Genomic DNA, 20764 nt, shown 5'->3' on the forward strand with positions numbered 1-20764 from the left:
CGTCCTTCAGAATGGATGTGAGAGAGTGGGAGACCACAACAAAAGCAGTCAGGGATATTCCAGAATAAATGAGAGGTGGAACTGAGATCATCATGGGAACAGGCGAACGCCATGTGCCCCGTTAGTGATAACTGCAGTACAATCCTGCAATAAATGGCTGGTGTAGACTCCCCCTAACACGGCCACCCTCTTAAGCGTGTGCTAGACACCCATGTTACACACTACTATGTCAACCATATTTTTATTAGCCCACCTACAATTATTTATTGTAGGTATAAATTATTATTTATACCTACTCATTTGATTCATGCTCACCAGAGGCAACCAGACCAAGACCCTGTCCCATTCTCTTCCCCTCCTTATTGTTTTATTATGATTTTATTAGAATGTAAGCCTATGCGGCAGGGTTTTGCTATTTTATTGTTTTACTCTGTACAGCACCATGTACACTGATGGTGCTATATAAATAAATCATCATCAACATCATCATCCCTATGTTGAATCATGGCCTTGAATCCCAAACATCTGCCACATTCTCTCACAAATAGGATTGCTACCAGAGCGAGACAAAACAACAACAACAACAACAATAACAACAACAACAACAATAACAACAACAACAACAACAACATCCTACAGCTCACTTGAATATTTCACTTCATTTAAAAATGTAGGCTACTTTTTTTAAAAAAAAACCACACCAAAACTTCTCACTGCCTTAGCATTACAGCTGAGGAACAGCTCAATGAGTCAAAAATGATTAAGAAAGAGGCTCCTGTCACACAAACAGGTTGACTGCTGGGTAATGAGTAACTTTGGCCATACAGATCATCATGAGTTGGAAGTCAATCCAGCAGGCCTTTTAAAGGGGGGGGGAGCAAAAGCCCCCTTCCAACTCTGAGTAGCATCGGCTCAGTGGTAGAACCCACACATAGCATGCAGGAAGTCCCAGGTTAGATCCCCAACTTTTCCAGGGAGAGGAAAGAATCCCTCCTGAAACCCTGGAGAGCTGCTGCTGCCAGTCAGTGCCGACAATACTGGGCTAGATGGATTCATGGACTGAGGCAGCATGAGGCAGCTTCCTATGTTCTCACTGCACCCTGTGTCAATACCATTTTTGATCATTTTTCAGTGTCGACAATGTGGCCCCCTCCATGTTCGGGCCTGGGGTAATTGCCCCCCTCTGCATACACAAACACATACAAAGGGGCCTGCAATCTCGCCCTGTGCCAGAAGAACAGTTAGATTTTGAAATGGGTATTGAACTTACCTCAAGGCTGGGGCTTGGGAGCCGCTAGGGCTCGAACCTGGAATCCTCAGATTTGTATTCTGCTGCCCTGAAGTTTACCAGATGGGGATGGGTTCCAGAGTGACTCTGCCTGCCCAGGTGTTCCACTGGTCTCCATAACCCAGTAGGTTTAGAAAGGCTTCTGGTTCCCCCCACCCAACCTAGTAGACTTCCAGGTCCCCCCTGACCTAGTAGGTTTCCGGGTCCCCCTGATCTCATAGGGTTACAAAGCTTTCCAGTTCCCCCTTCTGATTGTTCTTTATATGCGACTTGGACAAGACCTCCCCTCAAATAGAGGACTGTCCTCTGTAAAAGAGGGCACACAGCTACCCTACGAACACAGCGGGACATTTCCAAGCAAAGAGGCATAGATGAGGTCCTATAGCTCATGCCGCTGGTATATAAGCTACCTTTCCGGCCTTTTTGCCAAAGCCTTCTGTTGAACACAAAAGCTTGTGCATTAGGTAGAAGTCAGCCTGATGTCAAGAGCACCATACCTATTATTATCCCCTGGGACCCAGATGGCAACCACTGCCCCTCTCTGCCATGGTCCTCTCCCCAGAGCAGCCTGCAAGGTGTCGGAATAAGCAGCCAAGGAGTCCGCACTGCGCTGAAGGGGGCACCGTTTCTTTCTGATTAACAGCGAAGGCACCGAACTTGGGTAACAACAGCATTGCGCTCTTCACTGACAGGGTTGTGGGCAGGGGTCAACCCCACAGACCCCTGTCAATTACAGCCGGTGAGGGAAACATCCTCTGGCATCCAGGCGGCTGGCTAGAGCATCTGTGCCTAAGGGCTTTGATGGTGGTTGGGGGGGTGGGGGGGAGAGAGAGGATGCAGGGGGGGGGAAGAGGAAAGGAAGGCAATCTGGAACCCATAAGCTCCCTTGATGTTTGCATTATCGTCAACGGTTGTATTGGTCTGCGCACAGCCCCTCCCCGTAGAACGCCTTACCCTATCCGTAGAGGGCATTAACAAACTTTTAACAATGTCCCTCCTCTCTTTGAGCCCTAAAGGAAGGGGAAGAAGGAGGGTGAAGAAGCAGATCCTTGAAAGTTGGAGCAATTCAGAACGCCTCCGTAGCCCTCGAAGCTGTCGGCTCCTGGCGTCCCATCCTTGAGGTTGTGCTGCTTGAACCTCAGGTCACCTTGGCTTGGCTTCGCCGCGGCCTGTTAGTTGCAAGCCCCCGTGGTGCGTGCCGACAGGAAAGGGAGAGGTAAGCAGACGTGAAGACAATGAAAGAAGAAAGCATGTGCCCAGACTCCCCAGAGGGCAGCCTGGTGACCAGCGAGGAGGAAAGCGAGAAGATGCCAAGGAAAGGCCTTCGCAAAAGGGGCCAGCTGGGCGTGCCCTTGACCTCTGCCCCCCCGGAGTGCAGCACCCCCTCGCCGCAGGGCAAGCGCAGCAAGCGGAGCCCCGTGCCGCAGACCTTCGAGGACATGCACACGCAGCGGGTCATCGCCAACGTGCGGGAGCGCCAGCGCACCCAGTCGCTGAACGACGCCTTTGCTGAGCTACGCAAGATCATCCCCACGCTGCCCTCCGACAAGCTCAGCAAGATCCAGACGCTCAAGCTGGCCGCCCGCTACATCGACTTCCTCTACCAGGTCCTGCAGAGCGATGAGCTTGACCACAAGATCTCCAGCTGCAACTACCTGGCCCACGAGAGGCTCAGCTATGCCTTCTCCGTCTGGAGGATGGAAGGGGCCTGGTCCATGTCGGCGTCCCACTGAGATCCAGCCAGCCGGAAGGTAGGTCTTGCCCCAAGCTCTCTGCTTTCTCCTCTGGCTGCTCTTGCGCTTCACTAGGCTTAAATCAGAGGCCCAAACTCCAGGTGGAATTGGGCAGGGGGTGGGGGGAGAGAGAGAAAATTAGCTACAGGTTATATTTTTAGTGGAACAATATAATACATTCCAGGAAGTAGTTCTGGAACATGTAGAGCTGGATCCACAATCTGCTTTCCTGGAGAGGAAGGGCTCCACTCACAGATCTTCCCTCTGCCGAATTTTGGGCAGTTCCGTCTTCATCAGTACCACCCACAACATGCTGCAGCTCATGCCATCTCCTGACTCCCTGTGTAGTATTTTGGGGGGGCTGGAGGGGCTGCCGTGCGAAAGAGGGGGGCGGGAGAAGTCCACTTCTGAGAGCGCTGTTGATGCAGTGGAAATCTAGATCCAGCCCGTTGTAATAAGAAAAATAAATAAATGCATACATAACAGCGACCTGGGGCATGCACAGAATGCCTTTCCAGCACCAGTGAGCAATTGCAGATAGCTGTGAAATTAATGACAAGGGCTTCCAGGTCTCCAGGCTTGGCCTGAGATCCTGGCAGTGTGAGGTTTCAGAGAGGCAATAGTCTGTATTTTTGAAGAGAGGGCCCTGAAAGTGGTACGTTCCCCTTGGCGCAACTGGTGTACTATTTGTTCCGCTGTCAGTTCTGGTCAAAAGCTGCTTCATGGGAGAACAGAGCAGTTGGAGTGGTAGACCCACTACTAAAGGCAAATGATATTGCTCCCATGTTGCCTTCTCGCGCAAAAAAAGGAAAAGAAAAGAACCCACCGTCATTTGTCCTCTGTCTAATATTGCCTGTCATTAAGACTTTGAGGGCTGGGAACCAAGAATTGCAATCCTCAGTGCATGTCTTTGCAAGTAAACCCACTGAATTCAGTGAAATTTAAAGAACGTGGTTACGATTGTTCAGCAAGGAAATGATGAACTCGGATTGTCCTTTTTATTATTTAAAATAGGCCCATGTTTAATTTTCGGTGACCGGCTTTTCTTTTTACCGACATGCCCTACAGCTAACTGTGCATTTTTACATGTTTGCATAGGCTCGTCTTCATGAGGATGCAATGAATAAAAAAGGCATCCACGTTCAAACATTCTATACAATTTAGATAGCCCTCGTAAGTAGGGCAAGTGAATGTTCACAGGCAAAACACTTCTAATAGGAATGTAAAAACCTACACACACATACCCTAAATTTTCTTCCACATTAAACAGCATTCAAACATAAAAAGCATGTCAAAGGCTCAAAAACACCTTATAAGCTAGGACTCATGAAGACATCCTGATATGTAGATACATGTACATCTTCCACCCACTCAACACTCCTGTAAGAGAAGCCCTCCCAAGGTTATGCCTATTTTGCAGGTGTGGAACTGAGGATTATAAAATAGCAGCTTTCTAAAGACAACTTACCACTCTATTTCCAGTTGCCTGGGATCCCAGTCCATGTGTGCTGAACAATGCTGCCACTTGAGGCTCAAAGGATCAATGATTCATTCTTCCCTCAAAATACAACCAGGTTTTCGGCATTATATAAATGTAAATAACAATCACCTCCTGCTTCCATATGCATAAACACTAATAAGGATTAAATTGCACTCACATCACCTATAAGGATGCATGGCTTTAGGTGAGGATGCTACAGATATCCATGAATTTCTGCTCCTGATGTAGAGCCAGCCCAAGAGATTTTGCCACCTGAAGCAGAGCCCAAATGCTCTCTCCCTCCCTTGCTAGGACCCACACTTTTTAAAGTCTTGCTGCACCATTCAGACATCAATTTCTGCCTTCCTCTATCATTTTCACCGTAAGGGCAGTGATTTCCATGGACAGGGCTTTAAAAGCAAGGGCCGTCCAGGGAGAATGCCACTCCAAAAAGACACCCCAATTCTGCCGCCTGAAGCAACCTGGCTCACCTTGCTGCATTGTAGGGCCGGCTCTCTCCTAATTCATTCGCTGCTATGACTAAGTGTCTGGCCAGAGCAGGCAGCAGGTCTGAGATCACTATCATCAGATCTACACACCGGCAGAAATTTCAGGGTGATGCACCACTGAGTCAAATACACATTTCAGCTGCAAGAAAGATTCAAATCTCTATTGTCCCATTTAGAGAAAGGCACCTGTGATTATGAATGGAGAACATGATGCACAGTTAAACCTGTCTCTGATACACATGCATCAAACAATGAAGATTCAGTACTGCACTGCAAAAACAGCAGGTTTGCCTTGTCAATGTGCACAGAAGAAGAAATAGAGGGACGGGTTTCACACATCTCTAGTTAGTTGCCAGGTTGAGTCCCTGACAGGGCTGTTGTGCCTTTAAGACTTTCACAGGAAGGAGAATTCCACTAGATGAGGCCCCTCCCTCACCCAAACCATGCTTTTCTATGCACAGTATAGAAACCTGTGAAAAATTTGGCCCAGGCAGCTCAGGCAATTAAAGTGATTAAATAAGGTATTGCTGCTTATTCATATTAAGCGGCTCTTCTGCACTACAAAAAAATAAAAACACCCACCAAACCTCTAGTCTAAGATGTCCCAAAATTCTGAGAGGAGAAAGGTTCGATTCTGCAACCTGCGTAAGTTATGCAAATTAAGTGAACTTACTTTTTCAATTTGTACCCTGGTTTTTGACCTCCCAATTCCACCTCCCCACACACACACAAAGCAGCTGACAATTTCTTTAGACATAATAAGAATCGATTTTGAATTAAAAACAATAAAACCAAATAGCAACCCGTTAATTTAAAAGCAGGTAAATTTAAAATGTTCATTCTTAACCTAGTAGTAATACATTTTCTCATTCTAGCCGTAGGCTGTGACAAATGCATATTGCAATGGATCCATACAGCAATGCAAAATTTAAAATGTAAAGTCTGGCGTCTTAGCAGGAACACAGCGGTACATCAAGAACAAACTTTAATTCAGATGTATCTCGACAGCAGCTTAAGTTCTTCTCCCACCCTCCCAAAAGAGTTAATGGAACAAAACTGGTGGGTCTCACTCCTGAAGGAATTCGACAAAAAAAGGAAGCCCACTTTGAAAGCATCCAACCTTACTTAGGATGCCGGCAGCACCCACAAAAAGGTGCACGCAAAGCATCTTTGGTCACATGCGCACATATACACACACTGGAACAATCTTCCTGACTAGTGTGTCCCATCCGTGGCATGAGCCCTGGGATGAAATTGGGACAAAACAGAACAATTAGGCTTCGGAAGGGGTGGGGGAAGCAATAGCTCCAGGCAGAGCACCGCCCGGAAAAAAGAGAGAGTTTGCAGACCTGGCTTGATCTCTGACCCCATGGCTATACTCTCCCAAGGGACAAAAGCCTCAAAGTCTCTCCTCTTAAACAACAGCAATTCCTGTTTTGCTCATTTCCATATGTTGGAAGATTTCTCCGCCGCTCTGGGAAGAAGAGAAAATGCAGGCCTGAGCAACCCAGGGGCCGTTCCCGTTGCCTCGACCTTCAGGATGTGATTGGGTACCATTAGTTCACAGGTAGATAGGTCAGAAGGTCAATGCCCTGCTCAGCTTGGCTCCGACAAGTTATTCTCTCCCCCGGTGAGAACTGATGTTTACAGGGTGTTTACACGGGCTACCAGCCAGAAAACCTAGCAGGCAATCATTTTCATCCTGAACAATTTCTGTCTTATTTAGGCTGGTGCAAAATGGCTTTTATTGGTTGCAACGTTTAATTTTCTCCATTGAGGAGGACGAGTAAGTGTAGATTTCCCTATATTAGGAAGATGTCGAATACTAGCTGACCAAATGCAGATGAAAATCATGCTGATTGGCACTCTCTTTTACATGCCTGCACTCATTCTTGATCCTTATTCATTACATGCCCACATTCATTCTTGAGAGAGGTGTATACAAGCCTACCCGCATGTTGACTGAACGTGTGGAGGGGTCTCAGGGCCCTTTCCCCTAGATTTTGCAGATTTATTCGCTGACTCTGTACGATGAAACAGATGACAGGCGTCACGCAGCCAGGGATAAAGTCCCAGCCATTTCTCGCATATTCTGGATTGAACCCAGTTTAGTCCCATTTTGCATGCATGGGACTCCCTCACTGAAAATCCACAGGGCTTAAAAAGGGAACAGCTCTGGAGCATTCGGTGTCCTTCACTTTACAGGAGACACCTTCAGCAGATGGTTCTTTAGCATCCCCAAATCAGCAGATGGTTGTCTAAGACCTTTGGCTGCAATGACAGATTTATTTATATATTCATTTATTACATTTCTATCCCACCTTTACTTCCTCTTTCAAGGAACCCAAGGTGGCTTACATGACCCTCCTCCTCTCCGCTTTATCCATTTACATTTGTGCACGTCCAGCCTGGGCATGGCTGCGAATTTTTGTTTCAGCTTGGTTATGATGTATTTATCAAAATTCGCAAAATTCTCCATATTCAGGACAAAAAGAACATGGGATTTTAAAAAAAATGAACATGGGAGAAATTGAAACTCACAAATTTCATCCATACAGGCTCAAAGCGCTCAGTGCTTTGCTTTACCAAGTCTGGGTTTGAATTCCTCTGAATTCAACCACCGGCACTTAACACCTCTTTTTTTCTGACAGGTTCTTTAACAGCTTTGTGTCGTGCAAGTATGACATGGTCTTCTCCATGCTGGGAATAGCAGTACTGATGGAATTTGGCCAGTGCAGAATTTCATTTCAGTTCGGGGTTTTTTATAAGAATTTACTAAACTTCGCAAAGTTGGGAGAAAGTGAAACTGACTGATTCGCTCTCGGTAATCTAGGACACATTGACTTTTCATTTGTCCTGTGGCACCTGCTTATTTATTTATTTATTGTGTTTATATCCTGCCTTTCCTCACAAAGAGCTCAGAGAGGCTAAAAACTTTCATAAACAAACTACCATACACAGACACCATCACTTATAATATCACAAATATATGATAAAATGCAATAAAACCAGCAGCGAAATAATAATATTAAAAAATAGATAGATAAAAGACATTTGCTTATACCCAAAAAGATTGGACAAATAAATAGATTTTCGACTGGTGCCTGAGTGTCATCAGAAGGGGGGAATCGCATTTCCCTACCATCACTTTTCTGCCCCACAATAGGTACAAACAGCTTCCTCTTTCTAAACACGGGGAAGAAAGAGGAAGCAGCAATGACCATGTGGCGTTTTTATTGTGCTGGTTTTCCTACACACAGCAGGAAATGGCAGCAAGTTTATCTTCAATAATTAAAAAAGAACACCAGATTTTTCCGGGTCTTGTCGTCATGGAAAATAGCGGGAGATGCCAAAAGGAGGCGCGAACACCCGTAAGTGGCCGGTTACGAGCATGCTATAGAATGCTCATCTGATGAAGCTCTGTGGAGAACAATTGAATCTGCACTAGGAGGGTGTTTCAAAGCAAGGCTGCTTTCATAGGGAAAGCCCCGCCAAGTGTGGTAGCCCCCCTGGGCAGCAACCACCAAGGGTACCACAAGCAAAGCCTTCCCATCTGACCTTAAGTCCCATATGCCCATTTGGGAAGAGCCAGGACTCAGTGGTGGATCACTTGCATTGCACTGAAAAAAGGTCCCAGGTTCGATCTCCAGCATCTAGGTAGACCTCTGGGCTGACTCAGTAAAAGGCAGTGTCCTGTGTTCCAGAAAATCCCTCCCACTCAATTGCAGCTTCCATTCACTTCAATGTGGCTTGTAGAAGAGAAGTCCCCCAGGATGTCTAGGATGCACTGGAGGATTTTTGTATGCCCAGTACACCTCCAATCTTGATCTTCAACATGCCACAGGCTCAGCGGAAGTTCACTGCACAGCACTTGGGTTTTAGATATTATCACAAGCTCACGGCAATACATGACCATCACATGCCATTATGGGCTGCTTCTGACTCAATGCCACTATGGGTTGTTGTTGTTGTTGTTGTTGTTGTTATTCTCCAGGAAGTCAAAAATGTCATAACAAAAAAAAACATTTCGCGTTGCCTCCAAGAAGGTAGCAAGGCTTGCATTCTGATGAACGCATGATGTTCTAGAACAAAATTCCAGAAGTCCTACAATCTAGAACTTAGGAGGCAGCCTTCTACTGAGTCAGTCCACTGGTCCATCTAGCCCAGTGTTGTTGACACTGGCTGGTAGCGACTCTCCAGGTTTTCAGGCAGGATGTTCTTCCCACTCAGAGCTGACGATTCCAGGACTGTACCTGGAATCTTGTGCATGGGAAGTGTGTGCTCTGCCACTGAGCAATGGAATGAAGGTGCTTCCAGATGGAGAGCTCCTAGCGCTGTCACTCAGAAGGTATTGTGGAACTATTCCATCTTACTCTGTTTAATGGGTTTTCTGCATTAAGGAAAAATGATGGAAGAAGTGGTGGAAAAACTTGGGAAGGTTATAAGCGGAAGCTGATAATGTCTGGACTGCCTGTGTAAAATTCCATGAATAATAGATATTTATACATACTATTTTTATACTAAGCAGTTCTCTCCCTCATATATAGTATAAAAATAATATAAAAATAGAACAATTTTATGATTACAAAATTTTCATAGAGCTTAAAGTACCCTACAGTAATACATTTGTGAACCTCCCTGAGAGCTTCAGCTTTTGGATGGTATAGAAATGAAATGAAATAAATAAACTAATATTACTTTGATTAGCACTTGTATTTATAACCATCTCCTTCCCCGATAAACTGAAGTTAAAAACGCAAAACCAGAACAACAACTTATAGCCACACCTTGGGAACCCATGGGGAAAACAACTTCATGGGGTGTGCTGTATCTTTGAAGCAAGGGTGGCGGGGAATATGCCCTCCAATAGGACGTAATGTTGACATAGGCTGATTCTTCCTCCTTTGTGGGGTTTTCTTTTCCCCAGTGGAATCCTATACATGCCTATTCAAAAGAGAGCTCAGAAAGTGTGCCTAGGATTCCAGCCTCAAACTGTGAAGTGGGCTACAACTGAAATGAATCCTTTTGGGAGCAGGGTGGTGTGAGAGCTGGGTTCAGAGGTAGACTGGCCAGGTGTCCTCTTTTATGGAGGACAGTCCTGTTTTTGAAGGGCTACCAGAGAACCATTCTCTATTTGAATGTTTCCTGTGTTTGAAGGGATGTCCTGTCCAATTCTACTTTAAAGATAAAGTACCATCAGAACTGGTCCCCATCAACCATTTGCACCTAAACAGCAGGTTGACAGGTCACCTCACAGTCTCCCCACAATATGGCAAGATGTACTCTCTTTTGGTTCTAAATTTTAATAATTACTTTAAATTTGCATCTAAATTAGCAGTGGAGGACGGTGTCCTGTCACCAGGTCAGTTGGCTACTATATGTGGAAGAGGGACAGGGGGACATCTTGTCCTTCACCTCAGGCGGGTAAATGCCTCGATCCCAACACCTGCACAAACACACGCTGAACTACCCACTTTATAAAACAAGGAATGATTAATGCCACCTGTTGCTATTGTTGTTTTTAAAAAGAAAAGGTTTATGACAACAATTAAGGAGTCTTCAGTGGATCTGCCTTTTAACTGATGCATTGGTCAAATACAGATTTTATTGTTTTGCATAGCACTAGAATTTCATTGCTGGTGCCTTTTTGAGATACTAGAGGATGTGTAAAATAGAATACAGGCTAAATCAACCTTCCCCAACTTGGTGCCTGTTGGATACGTTGCACTACAAGTCCATCATCCCCAGCCAGCATGGAAGCTTTGCAACCGAAGGAAATGCCATCTTCAATATTTCCTCTTTCGTTCCCTATTATAAGTAACAGAACCAAATGGTTTCAAACCCTCCCCCCCCCCACGCACACACCCAAAACAAAGTAAGTGCTTAATTTGCAGCTCATCTGATTACAATTTGCCACAGACTGAAATGGGTCCACACAAATGGATCATTTAAAGTTTGGCTTGATTAATCTATCAGTTCAAGCCAGGCTGCCCTATAACAAGCCTTAAACTGCTTTTGGACAATGCTTTGATCCGGGCTGGGACCCAACGATACAATATGTGTGCATATGGGATAGGAAGACCTCCCCCACCCCCAATGCACACATGGTATATATTTAGCCTGCCATTTTGGCTACAGTGGTTCTCACTGCCAAAGAAGCAAGCTGTTCAGATTAAAAATCTGTGGCTTTTTTCTTTAGCGTCCCCAAGTCAGCTAAGCACACAGTTCTGTCCTGTGAATAAATTCCACATATCTGGATCCAGATCTCTCACAAATCTCCAGTGGGAAGGGACTTCCTCAAGTAATGGGGAGCCACTGCGAATGTTTCTTTATATTCTCAGACAGAACTGGCATATAGATAAATGGGTGGTTTGAGATTATGGTTTGTTTGTTTATGAATATAACAAATCTCTAAGCGGTTCACATAATGTGGCACAAGGTCCCAAGGGAAGTAGAGATTTTGCCCTTAAATGATCAAACCCTCCATGAACTGGGTTCAATTCTCAGCATTTTGTTTAAAAAAAAAACTATTGAAAACTGAACATAAGACTCTCAATGTTCCCAGAATTGCATGATGTAGACAGTAGGTAACGTCTATAGAGAGAGGTGCCAGGACTCAAATTTGATTGAAGTGAAATCTCTGATGTCTGAGTACTGGCTGTACTTAATGAGAAAAAGGGCACTCTGCACATGTTATGGGCAACCTTACTGTTACATTTCATGCATTCCAAATATCTTCCTAAGTATTCAGAACCAGTTTGGGAGATCCATTCTCCCAAATGTAGTTCAAATGAAGCTCTTGCTATGGGATTGGAATCTGGGTTGATTCACATATCATTTATTTTTAGGCAGGCAGGCATGTCCCAGGAAGTCAAATAGGAATGCATACAATATATCCATTTCTCTCTTGTGCCGCGTGAGCATGGAATTGCAGATACATGCAACTGTCAATTTTGGTTTCTCCCTCCCACCCATGTTCCCCAGCAACTGGTGCACACAGGCTTACTGCCTCGAATACTGGAGATAGCACACAACTATCAGGACTAAACTTAAATTCAACTCATCTCAGACTTTGAGCAGTTTGTATTAAAAATTCACCCGCACATTCATGAACATTTTTTAGCGTTTACATTTCTCATAATACATGCATTTTTGCCTAATATATACATTTTTGCAAGCAATTTTCCTAACAGAATGCCCTTTTCAACATTATTTTCTCTAATATACACTTTTTTATTGGAGAAATCCACGGAGAATTTGGAGAAGTGTGAACTTCAAAAGAGACGTAATTTCAATTTGCATATCAGTTCAAAAGTGTGAAATTAGAGACAGCTGCAATGCAAACTGGACAACTTTGTCTCCCATTGCTGCATGCAGCTCTAGAAATTGTGGATATATTCTGCCATGGTAACAGGCCTCTTTGCTTTGTGATGGAACTGACCAGACTCAAGAGGCAAGTCCCACCCCTGGCACATTCAGATAGTTTTTGCTATCCAGGCAAAGCAGAGACGCATCACTCTAGGTAGTCATTTTGCTCATTGTGGCTAGAACGGCTGTCTCGAGGATCAGAGGCAGTATCAGGGGAACTCAAGAAGGAGAGGGCTACTTCCTTGGTGTCCTGCTCAGACCCAGAAGGGATGGGCAGAAGGAGACACAGGCCTTAGCTAGACGGGGCTTTATCCCCACATGACGCACAGGGGATACCAGGATCAGGGAGGGATCATCCTTCCCTTGCCCCGAGACAGAACCCTACACTTTAGGCCCACTTTTTCTGCGGTCTCAGGCTGAGCCCGAGACCGCAGAATGTGTGACCCGTTGCCGCTGGTTGACCCGGCTCCATGTGATTCCTCACGCGGAGCCAGGAGCACTGCTCCCATCGGGGGTAGGGTGGGGGAAGCAGGGAATTTTTTATTTTTTAAAAAAACCACACTTACCTTTCAGTGCTCATGCACTCCTGTTGCTTTAAAAAAATTGGCGGGCATGACGCCTCTCCTCCTGAGGTCGTCATGCCTCATGTGTAAATGGAGGAGGGATCTCGCGTTAATCACAACATGAGATCTTCCCTCCTCCATCGTGGAATAAAAGGTAGGTCTAGCTAAGGCCACAGTTGCCTTTTCTCCACTTCAGTTGGGGGTTCAAAAGGCAATGCCTGAGCTAAGAGGTGGCACCGTCAAGCCTAGGTGCTGTGCAGAATATAGCACTGGTGTAGCCTGTATCCAGAAGTCATATGTCCTACCTATGATAAAAGGATGAAAGGGCAGTAAATGGGGATTAAGATCAGCCTTCCCCAACCTAGTGTCCTCTAGATGTCTTGGACTACAACTCACATCAGCACCTACTAGCGTACCCAGTGGTCAGGGATGATGAGAGTTGGAGTCTAAGACAGCAGGAGGGCACCAAGTTGGGGAAGGCAGGAGTGAGTGTGGATTGGATTTTAAGAAGAAAAGCAAATAGTACATGAAATGTACAATCATATATTATATATATATATATATATATATATATATATATATATATATATATTCTAAGCAGGTACATGAAGCATCACAGCACACAGAAAAGGGGCTTCACCTTTGTCCATACATTGTGGTCCCAATAAAATCACCTCCCTAGAGTTGGTATTTACCCCAGGAGGGAAGCTGCCATTACAACCAGAGTTAAGTCCTGATGGTGCCACTGAGAAAGCCTGGGGAGAAAGCCTGAGAAAGACTAGTGTTTCAGATAATGTGCAATTATTTCTGAGAGCAAAGTCACTTTAAGCGATTAAAAAGGTAACTGCAGCACTCCTTTTGGCTAAGATCGAGCACTGGATGTATCCACTCCTTTAATCTTGGATATATCCAACGGCAGGCCTTTGAATTATTATAATAATAATAATAATAATAATAATAATAATAATAATAATAATAATAATAATAATTTCTTACCCGCCTCTCCCTTTGGATCGAGGCGGGGAACAACATTAGTACAGAATCAATACATCTTAAAAGCTCTTGATTTTATATTGATCTGGACAGGCCTGCCGGAAAAGGCTAGTCTTTAAAGCTGCCTCAAAATCACACAGAGAGTTAATTTTACGAATCTCCTCCAGCAGGCCGTTCCACAATCTGAGGGCAACAGAAGAAAAGGTCCTCTGGGAAACTGATGTCAGCCTAGTTTTAGCTGACTGAAGTAAGTTCACCCCAGAGGACCTGAGTGTGCGGGGCGGACTGTATGGGAGAAGGTGATCCCGCAGGTAACCTGGACCCAAACCATGTAGGGCTTTAACACTTTGTACTTTGCCCGGAAACTAATTGGCAGCCAGTGGAGTGATTTTAATGTTGGGGTAATATGCTCACCCCTAGATGTACCGGTGACCAACCTGGCTGCCATATTTTGAACTAGTTGAAGTTTCCGAACTAGGTACAATGGTAGCCCTATGTAGAGCGCATTGCAGAAGTCAAGCCTTGAGGTTCCAGCGCGTGCACTACTGTCTTTAGCTCTTCTGACTCAAAGAAGGGGCGCAGCTGGCGTATCAGCTGAAGCTGATAGTAGGCACTCCTGGCCGTCGCATCTATCTGGGCTGTCATTTGGAGCGACGGATCCAGGAGCACCCCCAAACTGCGAACACAGTCTTTCAGGGGGAGTGTAGCCCCATCCAGAACTGGCTGACACACCTCCAAAACTAGGTCAGAGCCCTCGACAGCAAGCACCTCTGTTTTGTCTGGATTCAGCTTCAGTTTGTTTTTTCTCATCCAGCCCATTACCGCCTCCAAGCATTCATTCAGAGGAGACACGCTATTCTTAGCTGACACTGTTATTGAAGGCATAGAGAAATATATTTGGGTGTCATCAGCATACTGATAGCACCCCGCCCCATGCCTCCGGATGATCTCTCCCAGCGGTTTCATGTAGATCTTAAACAGCATTGGGGTTAGGATGGCACCTTGTGGTACGCCATACAACAGCTCCTTTTTTGAGGAGCAGCTATCCCCAAGCATCACCATCTGGAATTTTGCCCAGAATTGTCCTGCCCCCTCTTCCTTGGCCCTGAAAAGCAACCTGGGTTCAGTTCCCCGTTTTAACCTGGAGAGTTCTAGGCAGAAAATCTCCCTAGCTCAGGAGTGGGCTCCTCTGGATCAGCCCTCTTATTTGGGAGCAAGTTCTACTTAAATCACCAAGACACAATTTTGCAGCCTGCGCTTAGGAGCCAGAAACTGGAATTGCAATCCATATAACTCCTTTACTCCACAGTCCGCAGTAGTCTTAGCAGCGCACAACAAGATCTGAATTGTGCCTGCTAACAAGACCCAGGCCCCGGCTCAGCTCCGGTGGCATCCAAACAAACCCGAGTGATCCTGGATCAAAAACTGCATCAAATCTAGCCAATTCAACAAAATTGGGATGAACGTTATAGCTTTGTATCACTTGCTGGACTTGATGAATAACAGAAATACTGAATGGTTGAGATCTTCCTTTCTTAACCATTGCATCAGATAGAAAAGAATTGTTGAGTTTTTAAATGGGAGTTTTCTCTATGTTGAAATATTTCAGATACCCCTGGACATCTTGGTTATGCATTGTTTATTCACCCCACCCAGCACCCTGCAATTGACTTTGATTGGAGTCCAATTGTCCCCAGAGCTCTTTTAGTGCAATCTTTAAAAGGGGTGGGGGGAGAGAAATTGGGTCAGAGTTGATACACTCCCCCCCCCGCCCCGAACACCCATAGTCTAATCAAAGTTAGGGCCCTCCCCCACAACAACAGCTGCTTTAAAACTGGAAAAGTCAGGAGAGCTCGGAGGGCAGATCTCACACATCACTTGTGGTTTGGCCCACAGATTAGTGAAAAGTTCTACAGATTGAACACCCACCCACCCGGCTGGGTTTTCACTGGACGGCAAATGCATAGGAGAGTTCTAGCATGATCCTGCCCTCGAGATCCATCAAACTTAGTTCTGAACAACTAAGTTCTGTGCGGAAGAGAGAAGGAGAGAGGGGCAGGGGAGATAGTGGGAAAGCTGGGCCTATTTTCAAAAGTCATCTTGAGGCAGCCAAAGACTGATCCGGAGGGTCCCATCTATCTCAATAGGCTTTTTCACACACCCACACACCGATTGAGACTTTGGCTCCTACGTTTTGTGCTGTTAAATCTTGTAGATATTGTAGATCTTGGCCTGAACTTCCTTCCCCAAACCCAAAGCATTTTGCTTTTACACAGAAGCTGTTGCAAGATATTGACCTTGTTCAGACGACACGCTAAGCCATGGTGGTTGAACACTTTGTGCTAAACCTTAAGGCTTAGTGTGCCGTGGACTATTCCTAACCATGGTGGCTACATAACCATGGTTTAAACCTACTCTCTAACCATTCGCTACAAAAGGGTTAGCAGCCTAACCATGGCTTAGTGTGTTGTCTGAACAGGCCCATTGCCACACAGGGCCAAACAACCTGATATGTTCAAACAGAGGTTGCTTTTAAAATGGCCTGGATTATTTTGTTAAATAACAGCCCCGGTGTGTGTGTATGCAGTCCTAGGATTGCACTGGGCAAGGAAGGATTTTAACGCTCGTGGATATGCGCAAGAGGTGTGCCGGGTGTGCCCAGGCACACCTTAATATCACAAGCAATAAGTGCCAAATTGAAAGGGCCATTGAGTAGGGATCCAGAGGGGGATCCAGATGCAGTGGAAACAGTCCTCTGGCTGCCCTACGGATGCTCCGCTGTCACACCAAAGAACTGCTTCTTCCAAGAGAGCACCGCTGCTCCTGACATCAGGAATGAAAAGGAATTGCTCTGCTGGGAGCAGCACTTCAAAGAGGCCAGGAGAAGAGCCACCAAAGGCTAATATCGCCTTGTAAGACCCTCCTCTGGCCAGTGTCACCACAAAGCAATACTGGGGCTTGAGGGGAGTCTCCTCATCCCACCCCCCTCACCTGCAATGGCCCTCCCATGGTCAGGCAAGCTGATCGCGGAGTAGGGCATCGGTGTCTACAGTTTTTAATAAATAAATGAATATAAATAATGTCCTTTGAGAATGAGTATTTAGGAAATGTTCACCTTTAAACATAATCCTTGGGTGCACACTCTAATGAAATGTGTTGCACATGCCTGAGTTAACTCTTCCTCTCTCCATGCACTATAGTCCCAACAAAACTGCCCCCCTCCCACCACAAAAGGGAAGTTGCTGTTGGCATCAATTATTTATTTATTTATTTATTTATCATACTTATACCCCGCTCCTCAGGCAAAAAAGGCTCTCGGAGCGGCTTACACTTAGCAAAAAAGACAGTCCCTGCCCTCAGGCTTACAATCTAATAAAGACATGACACACAAGGAAAAGGAGTCAAGGAGGGAGGGAGGGAGGAGAGAGAAAGAGAGAGAGAGTCCAGCAGGAGCAGGCCCCGATGTTACTTCTGCCTGCTCCTGTCCCCTCGGTCTTTCTTCTTCCCCACAGGGCCAAGATGGCAGTTTGCCCTGTGGTGGGGGGGGAAGAGTCCAGCAGGAGCAGGCCCCGATGTTACTTCTGCCTGCTCCTGTCCCCTCGGTCCTTCTTCTTCCCCACAGGGCCAAGATGGCAGTTTGCCCTGTGGGGGGGGGGGAAGAGTCCAGCAGGAGCAGGCCCCGATGTTACTTCTGCCTGCTCCTGTCCCCTCGGTCCTTCTTCTTCCCCACAGGGCCAAGATGGCAGTTTGCCCTGAGGGGGGGGGAAGAGTCCAGCAGGAGCAGGCCCCGATGTTACTTCTGCCTGCTCCTGTCCCCTCGGTCCTTCTTCTTCCCCACAGGGCCAAGATGGCAGTTTGCTCTGTGGGGGGGGGGTAAGAGTCCAGCAGGAGCAGGCCCCGATGTTACTTCTGCCTGCTCCTGTCCCCTCGGTCCTTCTTCTTCCCCACAGGGCCAAGATGGCAGTTTGCCCTGTGGGGGGGGTAAGAGTCCAGCAGGAGCAGGCCCCGATGTTACTTCTGCCTGCTCCTGTCCCCTCGGTCCTTCTTCTTCCCCACAGGGCCAAGATGGCAGTTTGCCCTGTGGGGGGGGGGAAGAGTCCAGCAGGAGCAGGCCCCGATGTTACTTCTGCTTGCTCCTGTCCCCTCGGCTTCTCTCCGGCAGCAAACCACCAGCTCCAGGTGCAAGGTTGGCCCCAGACATTTTGCTGCCTGAGGCAAAGGACAAGATGGCGCCGCCTTCCCATTCCACATGCAGAAGCTAAGCAGACTTCCAGCTGCATCTTCCTTCAACACTGGTGACAGGACGGCATCCTCCACCACACCTGAGGGCAGCAGGGTAGGTCATGTGGCATGCACAGCTCTGTCTTCAAACATCTCCCTGCCACCCCCAAAGTCTGCCGCCTGAGGCAGCTGTCTCACTCTGCCTAAGGGTAGGGCAGGCCCTGTCCAGGTGTGTGATTTTCGTAAGGATTTCAGCACCCAGAGGGATGGGGAGGGTGGTAGGGACAGGAAGTTGATACCCTGCCTCCCTACGCATCAACATCACACCAGCCTTTCACAGCCACAGTTTTACAAAACGATCTGGACACTTCAAAGAGCAATCACACATGTAACAGCCCACACAGTTTAGTCCACAGCCCATGATTCCCTGATGTGAGGGGCAACCACTATGTAGGTAAGAAACAATCTGAGAAATGATGGCTAAAATATTGCATTTCTAGAACCCAGGAGAGAGAGAAAAGGAAAAAGAGCCATTGATAGTATGGGGTGGGAGAAGGAATGGGGAAAGAATGAAATGAAGGAGACCAACATCTGTGGGTCAAATTCATTTCCTCTTCCAAGAATTGCCAACAAGATGGACAGAACTTTCCAAGAGAAAAATTCTGTCCAGCTTGCGACTTTCGAAGTAGGCTGGTCCACACCAAATAGGTGACTACCTGGAGCAACAACATGCCGGCGGCTAATCAGAGAAATCCTTTAGGGAAGAAAGCACAACTCCCCTCCATCCCAGCTTCTGTCTACACCTTCGTGGCCCACTTACAGTTTCCCTGATCACAGCCATTTCCCCCTTCTCCATACAAGCATACAGAATGAAAGTGTCTATTTGTATGGAGCAGGGAGAATGCTCGGCGTCCAATTAGGAAAATACTAAAGGCAGCCGTCTCTAAACTGGTGTCCTCCAGATGTTTTGGACTATAACTCCCAGCATTCCTGATGATTGGCCATGCTGGCTGAGGCTGATGGGAGTTGTAGTACAAAACATCTGGAGGGCACCATGTTGGAGAAGGCTGCCTTAAGGGAAGACACAATTCCTCTCCTACTCCAGATTAAGATGACCACTTCCAGTATATCTTACCCCACTGGGGAAGACTGTGACCACTAGGTGATTGGTGTGTCTGCTCCTCAGTTCACTGACCAGGTGCTACTAACTGTTGATGGGCAACTTCATGGCAGGGCTGGTCGAATCTGTCAATTTCACTACTTTCTCATGTTTCCAATCTCAGGTTCAGGTTGTCCCATTTCCACATCAATTTGAGAATATGTTTTTAAAAGTTTGCAGGTACACATTTTTCCTAATATACATATTTTGGTATGCAATTCCCCCATATCTTCTGAGCTTTTGCAAACAACTCCCCCTAATATAATGCACTTTGGAATGTTATTTTCACAGAGACGTACATTTTTGTGTACACTCTTCTCTAGTATACACTTTTTTCTATGTTTCCCCCACCACCACCACCACCCATTGGACAGCTCCAGGGCAAAATTTTGAGAAATTCGAATTTTGAAGGATCTCTGAATTTTGTTTCATGAGTAGGTTAGAAACTGCAAATTAATTTCTCCCCCCATTCCCACCTCAAGGTTCTCCCTTCTTATGTTTCTTTATTTTAAAGAAACTTGGACTAGCAGACAACCCTTCAAACAGAAGATGCCTCTTCCAACAGAGGTCTCTCTTCTGTAAAGTAGGACACATGGCTAACTGACTCCTTTGTCCACAAGGTCGAAGGATGGGAATAAGCATGCACTTATTTTATTTTAATTTTATTATCAGTATCCCACTTTGTAAAGTGGTTTACAAAGTCATAAAATACTATAACATCAAATACAAAAAGAAGACGAAGGCTGAGTGAGGCGGCAGCCTCAAGTGACAAAAGCTCAGGTGGGGGCCACTGAAAAGGTTTTGGAAGATAGTTTTGGGTGTGCCACCATGGCCTGTCCAGGGGCCCCTAAGCTGACCTGCTCCTTTCAGGTGCACGAGAGGATGCTGTTGAACTCCGTTCAGCTGCCCAGTGTTGAAATAAGACTCACCTGCCAATCCAGTTGGCTTCTGTATGTAGAATGACGCTTCATCTTGTCCTTCTCCTCAGGCAGCAAAATGGCATCCAAACAAACCTGAGTGTTCTTGGATCAAAAACTGCATCAAAGGATGCATCTAGCCAATTCAACAAGATCGGGATGAACATTATAGCTTTGTATCACTTGCTGGACTTGATGAATAACAGAAATACTGAATGGTTGAGATCTTCCTTTCTTAACCATTGCATCAGATAGAAAAGAATTGTTGAGTTTTTAAATGGGAGTTTTCTCTATGTTGAAATATTTCAGATACCCCTGGACATCTTGGTTATGCATTGTTTATTCACCCCACCCAGCACCCTGCAATTGACTTTGATTGGAGTCCAATTGTCCCCAGAGCACTTTTAGTGCAATCTTTAAAAGGGGTGGGGGGAGAGAAATTGGGTCAGAGTTGATACACTCTCCGCCCCCGACCCGAACACCCATAGTCTAATCAAAGTTAGAGCCCTCCCCCACAACAGCTGCTTTAAAAC

General features: G+C 46.1%; 1 protein-coding gene across 1 annotated transcript in view; it reads left to right on the forward strand.

The window, feature by feature from the left end:
* Positions 1 to 2322: 2322 nt before the first annotated feature.
* LOC134396535 (twist-related protein 2-like) overlaps positions 2323 to 20764 on the forward strand; it is a 34852-nt gene continuing 16410 nt past the window's right edge. Inside the window, exon 1 of the mRNA XM_063123051.1 lies at positions 2323 to 3039. Coding sequence (XP_062979121.1) covers positions 2524 to 3021 — 498 coding nt within the window. The 5' untranslated portion in view covers positions 2323 to 2523 and the 3' untranslated portion in view covers positions 3022 to 3039. The remainder of the gene's footprint in view (positions 3040 to 20764) is intronic.

The sequence above is a fragment of the Elgaria multicarinata genome, chromosome 3 (genome assembly GCF_023053635.1).
Source record: "Elgaria multicarinata webbii isolate HBS135686 ecotype San Diego chromosome 3, rElgMul1.1.pri, whole genome shotgun sequence".
NCBI classification, from domain to species: Eukaryota; Metazoa; Chordata; class Lepidosauria; order Squamata; family Anguidae; genus Elgaria; species Elgaria multicarinata.